General features: G+C 42.8%; 1 protein-coding gene across 2 annotated transcripts in view; it reads left to right on the top strand.

Moving 5' to 3' along the window:
• The first annotated feature begins 613 nt into the window (after positions 1 to 613).
• The window catches only part of QPCT (glutaminyl-peptide cyclotransferase), a 30,223-nt gene continuing 13,886 nt past the window's right edge, over positions 614 to 16,950 (top strand). Inside the window, exons 1-3 of one of the 2 annotated variants that reach the window (XM_045549417.1) lie at positions 614 to 929; positions 9,588 to 9,734; positions 15,528 to 15,806. In XM_045549417.1, coding sequence (XP_045405373.1) covers positions 804 to 929; positions 9,588 to 9,734; positions 15,528 to 15,806 — 552 coding nt within the window. In that variant the 5' untranslated portion in view covers positions 614 to 803. The remainder of the gene's footprint in view (positions 930 to 9,587; positions 9,735 to 15,527; positions 15,807 to 16,950) is intronic. The other variant, XM_045549418.1, reaches the window with a different exon arrangement.

A 16,950-nucleotide genomic window follows, 5' to 3' on the forward strand; every position in this document is an offset into this window, starting at 1 on the left:
GGCTTATCTCAAAGCAATCCTGAACTAAAGCAATCCTCCCACCTCGGCCTCCCAGAGTGCTGGGATTACAGGCGTGAGCCACCGCGCCCGGCCCTCAACCATACTTCTTAATCTGGGAGCATGATGATCTGCCTTCTAAGGAGGCTAATTTGGGAGTATGATGGTCTGTCTACCCTGAAGCAAGGCAACTATTTGTGAGAAAAAAGAGAAAAGATCAAGATGCGCTGTTACAGAGGAAATACTTTTTCTTGAGAGTTCCAGTCCAGACCTTCTTTAGAGGGTCTCAGTATCCTCATCTGTAAAATGGGATTAATGGGTTATATGAGGGAACATCGGAAAAGCGCATAGGAAAAGTGCCCGGTACAGTGTTCAGCAAATGTTGAGTCCCTGTTCCCCTGTTCTTTAGGAGCTGTGGGAAACACTTCGTTCGTAAGTCCCTGGGAGCTGATGAATCCTTCCTCCCCTTTCTATTCCCTGCTTTGGCATTGGAGATCGTATTGTAAAAAGGCTCTTCCATGTCCCTTCCTTCCTTTCATCCTCTCCAAGATAAGGAAGTGGCCGTCTTTGCTGGCTTGGATTCGGAAGCTTGTGTCACCCAGGGCCTCCCGCCCCGGGGTTGCTAGGTCCGGGGGCGGAGGGCTGCGGCTGCGGTCTGCGCGGCGCGGCGGGAGGCGACCGGGAGGCGATGGGGAGGCGGGCGCAGTCGACCCAGGGGTGGGGAAGTGGGAAGGCGAAGGACGCGCGTTCCCGGGCTCGTGACCGCTGGCGGCCGGGGGAACGGGAGCCCAGACAGCCGGGGAGAGATGGCAGGCGGCAGGCACCGGCGCGTCCTGGGCACCCTCCACCTGCTGCTGCTGCTGCTGCTGGCCGCCCTGCCCTTGGCAGCCTGGGCGGTCAGTCCTGGCGCCGCAGCCTGGACTGAGGAGAAGGTGAGGGGCTGTTTCGGCGGCTGTGATGGTACCTGAGCGGCGTGGCGGCGGCGGGGACCCCTGGCCCTGCCAGCCCTACCAAGGCAGAGCGGGAGGCGGGACGGGGCCGCGGTCCCCAGCCCAGGCACTCGCGCCCTGGCCGGTGCCTGAGGACCCCGGGCTCCGCGTCCTCGCCAGGGGGCCTCGGCTGGCCTCGGGGCTGCTTTGAATACGCCAGGGGCTGGGTGATGTCACCGGCCTCCCCTCGGCTGCGGTCTGACGCGGGTGCTGATAGGCACAGGAAGTGTGTCTCGCCCGCGGCGGCTGAGCGGGGAGGCGAGGGCGCATCGCCGCCCACTCGGGAGCCCCGAGGCCGGCCACCCCCTGGCTCCGCTCCGCTCCGCGGCCGCCGGCGCGCGCCGCCTGGGGGTGTGCCCGCTGCTCCCCGCCGCCGCATCCGAGGATGCTGTCGGGGCGAAGAGTCCCTGCAGTCTCCGGGCAGACGCGTTTGTTTCAGATTTTTAAGCGAATTGCTTATCGGCCTTTTGGCTAAGATCAAGTGCAGATTTTTAAGCGGGGCAACTCGGAATCAAGGACCTTAACTGGAGATCCACTTTACTTTAAAATCATATTTTTCCTTAAAAGAGGGTACATGTTATTTTCAGAGAAGTGTATCTAGCTGTAGGTGAAAATCTCATATAAGGAACTTAGGATAAGAGTGATTTGCAAGTTCCCTTGTGTGAAGTAAATCGGTTCACAATTATTTCCTTTTCTTGTGTAACACTTTTGTGCAAATGTTGATGGTATTAGAGTAAAATGGTATGTTTATAAAGATACTAAGAAAAGCAGCAAAGTAAAGAGATCTAAACTTTGACAATGTGATTGACAGATCTTTTCAATGCTTACAGTGTGCCTGTATTTACTCAAGCGTTTGAAATACAGAGCACACTGGTGAATGCTCACTCCTGCCCGGACACATGCATGTGTATATGAATAGCCCACTTCAGTTCTGGATCATGCTTACTTGGCATCCCGTTTAGAGGCCGCCCTCACATATGGAGACGACCTGCCCCTGGGAACCTGGTGGGGGTGAGAACAGTCAATGCAAGGACTTCAGTATAAGAAAAACAACTTCTTCAGTAGAAGAAGCCCCATAAAGAACGTTGAATTACACAAACAAATTCTCTCCTCTACTTCACAGTGAATACCCTCCTGGTCAGAAATTGGGAAAGGAATATTAAAAATCAGAATGTGGAGCCACACTGAATGTGTCTTTATGATACATCTAAATGGAAGGGAATAAACGAGACGGAGACCGAATGAACTGCTCTAAAAAGATCATTTGTAGGTGTGTGTAGGCAGGAGCAATTTGTGGGTGGGAGAAGGTGCTATGAGTTTTCAAATGTTTAAAACTAATGAGAGGCCGGGCGCGGTGGCTCACGCCTGTAATCCTAGCTCTGGGAGGCCGAGGCGAGTGGATCGCTCGAGGTCAGGAGTTCGAGACCAGCCTGAGCAAGAGTGAGACCTCGTCTCTACTAAAAATAGAAAGAAATTATCTGGCCAACTAAAAATATATATACAAAAAAATTAGCCGGGCATGGTGGCTCATGCCTGTAGTCCCAGCTACTCGGGAGGCTGAGGCAGTAGGATCGCTTAAGCCCAGGAGTTTGAGGTTGCTGTGAGCTAGGCTGATGCCACGGCACTCACTCTAGCCCGGGTAACAAAGTGAGACTCTGTCTCAAAAAAAAAAAAAAAAAAAAAAAAAAAAAACTAATGAGAATTTAGCTTTTGAAAAATGTCTTTTAAAGCATGAATCCCTTTTATATTTATCTTAAAAAGCTTCTGATCACTGTTCCATGGAGAAACTGAATGCTTTCAAATGGTATGAGCAAATGAAGAAACGGTATAACCAAATGGCAATCAGCCATGACATTTCCTAATTTCTAGCTCTCTTCCCCCTTGTTCTGTAGGCTTTCGTAAAGTCTTGCAGCCTGGGAGATGAATCAACCCACACTAAAATACATGCCTTCCTGCTTTTTTATGGCATTTGACTCTCGTAATCATATGAGGTATGACCTTGGTACATGGGTCAGCCAACAGGTGAGGCGTGGTAAAGAAAGCATCCATTTCAAAACCCGTTTCCTTTGTTTTGAAATAAAGGTGTGTCTCTTTCAGAGTCACTAAATATGTAAAAGTAGATCAACCCCAGTTTATGGTTGTATTCAGAGACTATGATTTCGTTATTTGAAACCTGGAAACAATTTTTCCATAGTAATAATATGATAAATTATTAGACTGTCAGGTGGGCACACAGATGTGTATTTAGGGGCATTGGTGTCTGGGTACCAGCTGTCTCATATAAACATAATTATCTCATTTAAACTTCACAGTACCCCTGTGAGGAGGGTACATTGATCCCCAATTTATAGGTGAGGAAACTTGACTACTGTGTACTAGCAAATTGAAGACCTAAGTTTTGGCTGAAGCTGAGATTTTTCCTTTCCTCTTCTACTCTCTTCTCTAAAGGTAGGTGGGTTCTGGTTGACGTACACAGAACAGTGCCCAGGTAGGGCAGGAGTGTGGGGGTAGGGAAGTTGGAAGGCCAGAGGAAGACCTTATTTTCCCTTTCTGGGTCAGGGCGGACCCTAAATGGAGTTCCAGAACAGGTAGTTTGTTTTTGGTACCTTCTCTTACCCCTTATTGTCCCCTTTCCTTGATGTCCCTCTTGTAGCTCAAAGGTCATCATTATTCTGGGGGTTGATCCATATTCCAGAGTTACTTCTCCTGACTCCTTCCCCTCCTCTCTTGATTCCCAGCCCTGTTCCTTTATTACAGGCCCATTAGTACAACATTGGCAGCCAGCTGTTAAAAGGAATCTCATTAAATCAGTCCTCTCAGGTGCAAATGACTGATGGCTGTTGAAAGGGCTTCATATACTTGCTTTATTATTGATTTATTTATTTATGTGTTTTTCTAAAATTGCTTGTTTTCAGACATATGCTTTTTTTTTTTTTTTTTTTAAAGACAAGGTGTAACTCTATTGCCCCGGCTGGAATGCAGCAGCAGAATCATAGCTCACTGCAGCCTTGAACTCCTGGGCGCAAGCAATCCTCTTGCCTCTGTCTCCAGAGTAGCAGGGACTACAGGTGTACCACCAGGATTGGGGAATTTTTCTTATTTTTTTTGTAGAGAGGGGCTCTCAGAGATGTTGCCTAGGCTGGTATGGAACTCCTGGGCTCAAGCAAGCCTCTTGCCTTGGCCTCCCAAAGTGCTGAGGTTATAGGTGTGAGCCACTGTGCCCAGCAGGGCTTCATATGTTTTTTTAAAAAAGATATTAGCTCTAATAAACTAAAAAGTATGGCTTCTATTGAAGTCTACTAATTATAAAGTTAACATGTGCTTATGTTAGAAAACTTGGAAAATACAGAAAAGTATATTAAAAAGAAAACTAATGTCACCCATAATCCCACCATTTAGAGATAGTTAATAGTTATTAGATAGTAACACAATTGCTGTTAATAATTTTGGTGTTTTTATTTCTAGTTCTCTCTCTCTCTCTGTATATACATGCATACATATATATACACATGAAGAATGAATGAGCTAACCCATGTAAAGCACTTATCACAGTGGCTGGCCTGTGGTAAATGCTCAATAAAGGCTAATTGTTTATTTTAAAAATGAACACACATGAATATTTATTTCATACTAGAGATTGTGCTGCATGTACAGTTTTATATCTTGTTATGTTGCTTAATAGTATGAGTATTTCCTTAGGCCAGGAAAATTCATTGAAAGCATCAGCTGATGATTTTAAAATCATCATCATTCTGTAATTTAACTGTTTCTTTATTCTTGAATATTTAGCTTATTTTCAAATTTTCTCTATTATAAAGGTGGGACCCAATGTATTTTCACTGGTAGAATTTTGCTTCATTATAACAAAGATGAAGTAGAAAAATTCAAGTCATATTGGGGATGGAGGGACAGATTTTTTGAAGGGAGGAACCACGTACAGGAGAGTTGGTTTCACCTAGGAGTCCTCCTCCAGGGTCAGCTCTGGTAAACTGTTAACTGCTCTCTCTAGCATGTCACATTTTTCTGCTTCTGGAGCCGTATGTATTCTGAAATACCTAGAGTTCTAAAAGTTCTAGGCTTTCTCTTTTCCATGGTTCTAAGGGTCCTTAGCCATCCACTCCTCCACCGTGCATGGTTTTCATGGAAGCAGTGACGGACGCTCCACGGCAGGAACAGGGAGGTCAGTGGTGGGCTGGCTGTTGGTAGGGAAAGAAAGACAAAATGTCATTTTGGGCTGGGTATGATGGCTCATACCTGTAATCCTAGCACTGTGGGAGACTGAGATGGGAGGATCACTTGAGGTCAGGAGTTTGAGACCAGCCTGAGCAAGAGCGAGACTCGTCTCTACTAAAAATAGAAAGAATTAGCTGGGCGTGGTGGCACGGGCCTGTAGTCTCAGCTACTCAGGAGGCTGAGGCAGGAGGATTGGTTGAACCCAGGAGTTCAAGGTTGCTGTGAGCTAGGCTAATGCCACTGTACTCTAGCCCAGGCAACAGAGAGAAAAAAAAAAAAAAGAATGTCATTTTGGAGTTGGAGTTTCTACCATCTGGTAGGTAAGTACTATAATATCCATTTTACAGATAAGGAATCCTTTCCTAGTCACAGCTAGTGAGGGAGATGGGGTCTGACTCTAAACTGTTGTGTTTAAAGCCTGCATTGCTCTGCTTTTAAGTAGAGGGCTGCTTGCGTTTAAAAAAAAGACAGATGTTGTCTTATTCAGTTCCCAACCCTTCCCCAACTGCATTTGTAATGTCAGTGGCGTCTGACACACAGAAGGAGTTCAGTAAATGCTGGCTGAGTTGACTTTGCAGGCAGGCAGAGGTGTTAATCTGAGGGCTGCTGAGAGACAATCATATGGGATGGAAACTGGACTTGAATTTTGGCTGCACTTCTGTAATGATCTCCCTTTAACTCACTGGTTTGGAACCTCAAATTCCTCTGTGAACTGGGCCGGCTCTACAAATTATGAGATTAAAACCGTCTTTGGCCTGGCACCATGTGATTAGCATAGAGGAGATTCTTCAGGATATCTGGTTCACACCATTTTGGCTGAAAGATTCTTGTCACCCAGAGCAGACTTATTGTCCTTTCTGCCTGGATGAAAAGACAAGGCAGGGGCTGTAACAGAGCCTCGTTCCTCTGAGAACGCATGCACCAACAGAAAGTGTTCTAAGTGCCTTTCGACTGAAATAAACCTCCAATAATTCGGGTTTGCACTTCCCATTGGGCTCAACACTGTTGTTGCCTCAGTTACTTTCCTCTTCTGAGCCCACACTTTCTTCCCAGGTTTCCTCTCTTACTTGTTCTTCCCATCTCCACATAGGTTTTTATATTTATGAGTTCTGAGAGCAACAATCCTTAAAAATTGAATGCGTGTTATTAAGGTTGGGAAAGTCAAATGCTCTTCCATACAGGGCTTTAATGAATAGAAGGGCTTAAGTAATCAACTGAGTGTGGTGGTTTCCTCTTCTCTAGCCTTCTCTGACTTGGAAGCTTTTATCTCTGTGATTTCACAGGGACATCTTTGCCCCCAGAGAGGCAAGGTGAGACAGGGCTCTTTACTGAAGTATGTTAATTAAATGGTTGAGCCCAGGAGATTGGGGAACAAACACCTGTAAGTCTCTAAATTCATGAGCATTGATGAGCCTGTCTGCTGAATTTACCCTTTATTCATCAATTAAGCATTTTTCAGGGCTGGCTGACAACTAGGTTTCATCCACAGTATCTCTTACAATTAGAGATGCTGGGGCAGGGGGCATTTATTTTGTTCCTGTTTTTTCTTAAATATCTTAAGAGCTTTTTCAAGCCTCTATAAATCACCTATTTAAACATGAGCTTTATTTCTTTTCACTGTGGACATGGAGTGAAGGATTATGTAGGCGCTGGGGTAGGGTAATGGATAATAAATAGATCTGAAGCCACAGCTCAAAGAGCCTTTGACATAACAGGTCTTGACTGTCACAGTGACTACCTGGGCTAACCCAGCTCAGAAGCATTAACTTCAGAAATTCAGAAAGAGCAAAGCCCACTGACATTGACCCACAGCACTTGCTGGCCCTTTGCAGCAGGCGGACACTTGTCTCTTCTGTCTTTATACTTGCTTGTGCATTCAGCTGATTTGGGATTTATGACAGCAAACATGCCCATTTTACTCTATTATTGTGTAAACACAGTCTTAGCAAAGATAGTTTTAGAAACATAGTTCATCTATTGATTGCTTATTTGATGAATTTACCCAATATTTATTGAATGCTCAGTAAGAACCAGGCCTTATGTATCCTGTGTGGGGGAGAGTGGTAAACATGAGAGAGTTTCAGCCCTCATGGAGCTGATGGCCTGTATGAAATCCAGACATTAGGCAAGTAAACACACTAAGAAGTAGTCTCCAAGCTGCGACCTGACGTGACAGGCATTAGCCAGGTGAAGAGGAAGGGAAACAGAATGAAAGGCAGAAGGCACTGCAGATGCCAAGGTCTCAAGGGAGCAGAGCGTCAGAGCACTTTAGTGCCTGGACGAGTGCCAGAGTGACAAGCATGGTGAGAAGCGACAAGGGGAAGAGATCAGACAGGCTCCTGTTGGCTGGATTAAGTAATAATTAACCATGGAAGTCTTCCGACCTCTCACCTCCGTTTTCCTCTTTTTCTGTCTGTACATTTCTATTGTTTTGTCTTTGAGCTTCAGCTTTCTTCTAAAAGGGCTATTTGAGAGCTAACATGAGGACTTAGATCCTGGAGATACCAAGAAATTTAAAGGCTACAGTGACAAATTTATTAAGGAAATATATTTAAAAATGTATCACCAGTAAACAAGCACAAACCTTCTAATGTTCAAGCACAGCATCCACATTCAGGAGCAAACTGGAAGGGTGAAAATGAGGCACGAGGCAGAGTAGGACTAGCACAGGACTAGGAAGCTGCAGACCAGCGATCTTTTCATGGACTTATGGGTAACTCTCCTGCCACCTTGGGAAGTTAGCTGGTTTCTATGAACTTCAGTTTTCACTGATACCAATCAAGGAGGTTGGGCTAGATCATCTCTAGGGGGTTTTCCAGCTCTAAAATGCTTTCTATATCTCTTCAGTATGTGATAGAGGGGAATAGCATTCTATATTTACTGTGGCCATTTACATATATTAGTTCACTTAATTCTCATGACTCTAGGATGTAGGTGTTATTACCTCCATTTTACAGGTGAGGAAATTGAGCCTTAATGAGGTTGAGTAACCTGGCCAGAGTTACAGCTAGTAAGTGGTGGGGTTCTAAGTTGAGAGGGTCTGTCTGATCCCATAGCTCATGCTCTTTGCATGATAGATACTGGAGATTAACGCTGAGCCATCTCAAAGTGCGGGTGAGTATAAGTAATTAGGCACTAAGCATTCTCTAATTCCAGTCTCTCAACAGCTGCATCAAGTGGTTCACATGGAGTGAAAATACTCGCATGATTACTTAAACATGTTCAACTAACACTGGTTCTAGAAGGAACTGTAAAATAGACAAGCCTCCCCTAATTTCTGTTTTGCATTCCAAATAACTCAATATACTTATGTTACCCTCATCATTCACCAGGTCAGTCACTCTCTTTCCTTTGAGAAGTAACACATTCCGTTAGTAAGTGTCTGAAAAACATGCAATGAATGAATGAATGATTTGTAATTACTAGTTTCATAAGAAAATACAGAACGTGTAAAGTCATACCCAAAAAATACAAGTTTAAATGTTATATTTATTTAACTTTTTATTTGTAATTAATTTAATTTAATTTAATTTTTTTTTAGAGATAGGGTCTTGCTCTGTTGCCCAGGCTGGAGTGCAGCCTCCAAATCCCGGGTTCAAGCAATCCTTCCACCTCAGTCTCCTGAGTAGCTGGGACTACAGGTGTGCACCACCTTGCCTGGCTAATTTTTTTTATTTTTTGTAGAGATGAGGTCTGGCTATGTTGCCCAGGCAGGTCTTGAGCTCCTGGTCCCAAGCTATCCTTCTATCTCAGCCTCCCAAAGTGCTATGATTACTGACATGAGCCATCACCCCAGCCATTATTTAGCCTCTTAAGTTTCACTTAACTAATATATAAGTATACCTAAGAGTCTGAGCATTAATAGAATATTAAAATAATTTTAGAGCCTGGTGAAGTGGCTCACACCTGTAATCCCAGTGACTTAGAGGGCAACAGAGGGCAACAGAGAGAGACCTTGTCTCTAATAGATAAATAGATAAATAAATAAATAAAATAATTTTAACTGAAGATAAAAAGTTTACTATTTAGTGGGTTATAGAATCATCAAGCTCAGGCTGAAAGGAATTGCGACATTCATCTGAGTCAGCGCTGTCCAACAGAAATAGATAATGAAATGTACAGATGTAATTTTAAATTTTCTAGTAGCTATGTTAAAAAAGCAGTAGGTAAAACTAATTTTAATAACATACCTTGGCTGGGTGCGGTGGATGTAAGGGGACAATTTTAAAGTTGAGTGGTTTAATTTACCTCATTTGACATAAAAGTTATCCTTTATTTTGAGGGCTGGAACAATTAACTGCAAATGTGTGAGGTTCTTAAACATATTATGAAACGATAGCCAGTGAAACAATTGTATTTAATCCTCAGAATTATCACCAACCAGCCATATTGAATTCATCGTCTCTTCGGCAAATTGCGGAAGGCACCAGTATTTCTGAAATGTGGCGAAATGACTTACGGCCCTTGCTGAGAGAGCGATACCCCGGGTCTCCCGGAAGCTATGCTGCTCGTCAGGTGAGAACAAGGCACACAAACCTCAAGGTTGTTGAATACTTTGCCCTCACATGAGAGATAATGTTATGGCTGAAGTTCTAAGTTGTCTAATATTCAGATCTGTCCTCTCATTACTCACCAAATAAGCAACCAAGAAAATCAAACAACTGAGAGTAAATGTCTGTTCTGAATTAAGTGATACATGTTAATCTAAATGAGTTTACGTGTGAAATCTTTGTCTGGGGTACAACATCAGAGTACCAAGTCCTTAACTCTTGGCCATTTCAATGACACACCCCCACGTTCCCAACCAAGTTTTCTTGAATCCTAAACAACCAACATCAACGGCCTTAGACTGCCCTTGCTTGCAGGTTCCGGGCCAGGAATGTCATGGTACTGTCAGGCTTTCATTCCCCTTAGGGAAATTGTATTCTCCCTGGAGGGAGGATTAAGGCCAGTGATAAGCTACTTTCTCCAGGGCAGTGCTTCTCAAACTTCTGACTCTGACCCATTTTATACACACAAACATACCCATATATTTCACTGAAACAGAAGTTCTATGGAAAATACTCTTATTACCTGCATTTCACTCTGATATTGTTAATTCTGTTTTACTAGTTAAAAAAAAAATGCTGGTCATGACCCACTACACTGATTTCAAGACTCCCTGGTTTTACTGCGGATGTTTGGAAGACACGGCTATAGAGGGTAGAATAAGCCAGAAGCTGGACTAGACCTTGAGTATCGCTTTGCTTCCTTAGTGTCAGTCTTCCTAAGCATTCTGAAACTCCACCTCTGAATATCTGTTTTTTCAAACTAGCCCCATTTTAAGGGGCAGCTTGGGAAGGAATTGGGACTGGCTCCTCATGTCCCTCCTTTGAGACTACTCCGCCTGCCTAACTCCTCAGGCAAAAGACAGTGGCACCCATTGCTGTGCCCAGAGTGAGACTTGCAAGGCCCGGCCCCGGGGCCCTTCCTTTCTACCCACTGTCTGTCGTTTGCTCCTCAAGTCTATCCTAGCCAGCCATGTGTCTGTTGCCCCACTAGCCTCTCATCTTCCATCTGAACAGCTCCTGCTCCTCCTAAGGAATTAGATGGTGGAGACCCTAAGAGCACCTTAGTTCTTTCTAACGTTTATGCAGAGTGAGGAATAATAGTGATGATGGCTGACTTTCACCGAGCACTTTTTCCAGGTCAGGTACTTTATTGAGCTCTTTGCATAGATCATCTTATTCAGTCTTCACAACAGTGCTCCTGTGTGGCATCTATTATTGTCCCAAGGTTACGGATTGAAAAAGACCTGAGGTTTAGGAATATGAATTAACTTGCCAAAGGTTCTACATGCACTAGTGACGAGGCCAGAACCTGCTCGACTTCTCCATCCTATCACTGGAGAGCTGGGAGGAACCAGCTCTGTGGTACGTGCGCTCAAACGTCTCTAGCTCTGCATCTTCTCATGCCTAAGTTGGAGAGAGAGGGACATACCATTCATTTCAACAATGTCCTTTGGGCCTCATCTCCCAGGCATTTTCTTAAAAGAAGGGCAGAGCCCTTACTGGCACGTTCCAAAATCCTCAGTTTCTCAGTAGAAAAAAATCTATGTCTACAATGCTTGCTCGACTCCTTTTTAGTATCCCCACACTGTTTGCCCAGAAGGCCATATATACCAGGAAACCAGGTACATACTTGGAAACTACATGCAGTTTCAGTCAGGCCTGAGGTCCCTCACCTGTGGGCTCTAGAAATTCATAAACACAACAAACATTGCTGTTAGATCTTTAGCTTCAACAGAATGCAGTATGTAGCATAAATGGTGTACGGACACTGTTGTGATTAAAAAGATACATATTCATTTAAAAGGGTTACTGAAGCCACAATACCATTTTCCAGTGTCATGTGGGGTAGAAGCAAATGAGAAATTTATTGGCAATATTTTAGAATGTGTTGGCAACTACTGCTGGGCTGCCTATGTGCAGTCTGGCTGCCGGTTGTGTTACATATCACACTGAAGAGATTCGGTTTTGTAATTTTTTGAGAAGAAAATGACCATGAATTTATAGAGACCTGTCCCCTAAGCTGTGGAAGACAAAGGAATTCTCATTTGGAAAATGAGGTAGATGACAGAGGTCTTATGAGGGAACTACACTAATGGCCTTAATTTGACTAGGATTATATCTTTTTATTCAGAACTGAATTTAAACAAGAATGATAGAATTTTTTTACCTCCTGAGGCCTTTTGAGAACTAGATCAGATGCTTTATAATTTATAGAGTTTCAGCGTCGTAACTAGAGAAGACCTTCAAATATAAAAAAGAGTGTGAACTTGATATAAAATTGGTTAGTGAATTAACTTTTGCAGTTATCAATAAAGATGTGCATTGCTATCAATTCTCCTATAGAAAGATAATGTTTTGGGGGACCCATATCCCACATTCTGCATTTTTATGGTCTCTGATCAATGAGCCCAAAGTTGCCTACTGGATTATTAGAATAACAATGTCCTTTGTTTAAAAGAGGAAAACCAGGCCAGGTGCAATGGCTCACACCTATAATCCCAGCGTTTTGGGAGGCTGAGATGGGAGGATTGCTTGAAGTCAGGAGTTCAAGATCACCCTGGACAACATAGTGAGACTCTGTAGAAAATGAGAAAAATTAGCAGGGAATGGTGGCATGAGCCTGTAGTCCCAGCTTCTGGGAGGCTGAGGCAGGAGGATTGCTTGAGTCCAGGAGTTAGAGGCTGCAGCGAGCTATGACTGGGCCACTGCACTCCAGGCTGGGTGACAGCATGAGCCCCTGTCTCAAAAATAAATAAATAAGTAGGTAAATAAATAAATGAATAAATAAGAGACGCAAACTAGAAACTTCAGGTGTTAAAATACCCTCCAGATACACAGTGCATCTGAGTAGCTGAAATGGAACTTCTTCAGGGAAATGTATGTACATCCCAGGGTGCAACCTCCACTCAGGAGGCTGGCCTGCAGGATTTGCATGTGGTACACCCAGGAAAGAAGAGGCACCTGAAGTCCTCAGTGGCAGTCCTCTGACAATGATGGATTTGCAAACTTAGTGCAAATACTGGAGAATTTCTTTCCTCCAAACAAACCTAGTATATTGATATCTACTGATGTAATTCTTTCTCAGAACCTGGAAATTAGAATTTAAGTTTAATTAAATGAGACCCAGGGTCATTCGTTAATGTTAACCTAGAATAAATCTCCCCTGCCACCCTGTTGGGAAGTAGAATGTCATATAGCAGTCTTTCTATGCACCGCCTGCCCCCCGCCCCCATCTCCATCTCTGTCTTTGTATTTTCTTCTTTCTCTCTCTGCTCAGTCCCCATCTGTCTTCATCTTTGTCTCAATCTCCCTCCCTCCCAACTCCCTCTGTCTCCCCTCATTTTAAAACACAGATGTGGCATGCCCGGAGGGCCCAGCCTTTGGCTGCTTTAGAGTTGGGGAAGCACAGCTGTTTAGACCCCGTCACAGCCAAGCACTCTCTGCTCAGGAGCATTCTAGCGAGAAAGCAGGCGTTGGGAGAGCCTCCTCTAGAAACTTGTCGTGGGAACTTGCAGACTAAATCTGAAAGCCAAAAGTACAATGAGGGATATTGGTGACCTAATTAGATTATGCGGCCAATTTGATTGTTTATAAAGATGATTTATTTTGTTGCTAAGATAAACAAAAGATATTTATACTGAATAAAAAAAATTACTTCAGGGAAAACTCTTGGGGGCATTTGCTGATTCTTCTGTGGATTTTAGTGTCAACTTAGACATCAGAAATTATACCCGAGACCTGGTTACTAGCTGAGAAATGAGTTTGTGTGTGTGACTTCTCTGAGCAATGCCAACAGATACATTTTTTAAAATCCCGACTTTGTAAAGTCGCAGGCTGCTATTGGTGCTGAAGAAGCCATTTTATGGAGCAGTTCATCATCTGGATACCAGATGTGCGGAGCATATGCTTTTTTTTTTTTAAGATGACCCCTTTTATGGAATTTTTTTTTCAAACTCTAGGAATAACTCATTTTCATATTATGTGGAAAAGCTTATCTTAGATGAACAGTGATTTCTCTCTATTCAAACTATTAAGGTTTTGTATCATAATTTTACATATTCTCATTGAATCAACTTATATTTACTGTTACAATGACACTATATTTACTGATAATCTACTGTGACCACTGTGAGCTAAGCACAATACTAAGAATTGTGGAGAATAACAAAATAAGTGAGTTCTGAGTTTAAAAAAGGTTATAAACATTACTTTTGATAATGTGAAAAGACAGCATGAAAACTTTTAACAGAAAAGGTAAGGTACTGCATATATAGTACTATTTAGGACAAAGTCCATCTGCTACAAAAAGCAAAGAGTGAACAGCTGGGGAATCATTTGTTTATTTGGCTTTTGCAGAATTGACTGTAGAAGCAGTGTCCTCCCCCTTGTTCGATCCCCCTCTCCATGGAAGCTTCCTGCTGCAGTTTTTCCAAGGCCCTTGCCTACGTGTCATGTCACATTAGTGAGTGGCAGGCCACAGGAGACTTGGCTAGGATTGAAGATACTGTATTTCCTTGGGGTGAAAAGCTCCTATTAATTTCCAGTTATTCATTTATCATCTTAAGGTCCATCCCTACTAGATGTTAATCGTTGGACAAATTATTAGTTATTTTGATAGTTTGCCATTTGACTTTTTAGGAAATAATTTAAAGCAACCTACAATATTTGGAAAAAACTGAACACAGCGAGAAAGAAAAATGAGGCCAAAGGAAAACAAGGTTGGGAAAAGGCAAATGAACCCACAATGAACTCACCCATGAATTCTGGGTTCATAAAGAAGATACTTTCAGTTCCTGCAGTGGTGCCACTTTTTTACCTGTTGCTTTCTTCCATCAGCCACTGCATTGCCCATATAGCCTAAGGTGACCAGGAAAGACAGGGAAAGAGATTGTTTTTTATTTTTACCAGCATTTTTAGTGGGTCTGGACCTGCCTTGAGTGCAGAGGGAAAGCTGCTTGTTATGTCATTGTGGTTCGGAGTTGCTTATTGATTCTTACAGTGAGCAGAGATCTCAAATATCCTCCAACCATCCCTTGTTATGGGGGCTGTCTGTAATACATTATCCTCAGCAGGTGGGCATTAGTATCTTTTGTTAGTGGTCATTACATATGAAGCATTTGGCGGACTTGGGCACATGCTATGCACTTGGTACAAAAAGAGCTACCATTTGCAATTCTTGCCCTCGAAGAGCTTAGCGTAGAGGTGGAGACCTGCATGACCCTGGCATATGTGATTTCTCAAACATGTCTTCATAGCCTCCTAGAAATATTAAAAGTGGACGTTAGTATTACTGAACTGGGTCTCTATCTCCTAAATTATGGACATGTCCGTAATATTATAATATTGTTAAGTGAGAAAAGCAAGGGGCAGAATAATGTGTAAAGTAGGATTCTTTTTCTATAAAAATGCATACCCCTCTGCCAAATATATATGTTTCTATGCTAGTATAGTTTTATACAAGCAAGGAGAAGATATGTGGAAAGATCTACATAGAACTATTAACACTAGTTGATATTAACAAGTGGCCAGGATTTATTGGTAAGGGAAAAGTTGGGGAGAGGAAGAGGATTAGCGTTTCCTTTAAACAGGAAAAATGCTATTAATTACAATATCCATTAATAGCAATATTATTGCTATTATTACAATCAGCATGTACTGCAATTTTAACTTAAAAAGCATCATATAAAATTTTAAAACCATAGTTAATAAATGAAAACTGCTTGTGTAGATCTGACATTTTGGTTTTTGTTTTGATCAGCACATCATGCGACGAATTCAGAGGCTCCAGGCCGACTGGGTCTTGGAAGTAGACACCTTCCTGAGTCAGACGCCCTACGGGTACCGGTCTTTCTCGAATATCATCTGCACCCTCAATCCCACTGCAAAAAGGCACTTGGTCCTTGCCTGCCACTATGACTCCAAGTATTTTGCCCATTGGGACAACAGAGTGTTTGTGGGAGCCACAGATTCAGCTGTGCCTTGTGCAATGATGTTGGAACTAGTCCGTGCCTTAGACAAGAAACTCCTTTCCTTGAAGGTATCTGTTTTCTGCTTATTGGTTCCTAGGATAAAATATATTAGCAGCAACTCAGAGTGAATTCTAGAATCCTTGGGGGAGTGAGGAGGCCATTTAGACATGAAGACTTTTGGTACATTTTTATTCTAATTTGTTGCAAAATGATATGAGGTTGAATGAATATTAACTGGAAGAGGACACGATTTGAAATGTCAATCAGGGGCAATAAACCTAAGATACATGGCAGTGCATTCATTAATGGGCACCTGATTTCTCAGCCTTGAATACACATTAAAGTAAGAATTTCTTTGCCAAAAATGAAGAAGGAAGGTTGGTTCAGGCATAAGTATGAGAACTGTGTTTATTTCTTCTTGCTTATAAGGCCATGAAACATCACAACCTTCTGATCTGAGAGATGGTGGCTCTTGAGTAGCGGGGAGGGAGTTGCTTTGCTCTGCTACTTCAGAGAGTGGGTAATTCAGACCTATCAAGATGAAAAACATGAAGCAGAAATGCATTATTGTTATTATCTGTGAATCTCAGCTCCATTTTATGTAGCATAGCAGAGCTTTTGTTATGCCCTCAGCTCAAAATACTTCTGGGACTCTCAGAAGTTATTTCAGTCTCTGTTCTTAAGGGTATATCGGAAAAAAGTGCTAAACTAGATGAAGACGTTTTGTTCTGATATCGCTCATAACCAAGTAAACACAACAAAGCAAAAACAAAAAACTTTGTTCGCAGGCGACACACGCCCTGTTTCCCTCTCATAGCATTATGAAGGGTCCAGCCTTGGGTATAATAGCAGTAGAGAAGTAAAAGTTTTATCTTGTAATGGAAGTAATAGAGATATTTGGTTCCATTTTTGCTGGATGTGCTTGAAGAAAGCAAGGATTGTTTACACCCTCTCAGTCTCCTTTTCACTGTTTTTTTTTTTTTGGTTTTGTTTTGTTTTTTGAACCTTCTGTAATGCCTTTGTCCCATGCTCTGCCCTGCTTTTAACCAGGGCCCTTCCCCAGCAATTGGGGGAGGGAGTTTGAAAGCTGATATAAAAGTTTAATTTTTCATATTTGCGTTTCCAGTATAAGGACGTGAAATGAAATGAAGTATGACTTGAAGGCACTGTTCGGTGTCGTGGGTGTGTTTTCTCTCGGCAAGCTCCTCTAGC

Source organism: Lemur catta, chromosome 4, assembly GCF_020740605.2.
Source record: "Lemur catta isolate mLemCat1 chromosome 4, mLemCat1.pri, whole genome shotgun sequence".
NCBI lineage: Eukaryota > Metazoa > Chordata > Mammalia > Primates > Lemuridae > Lemur > Lemur catta.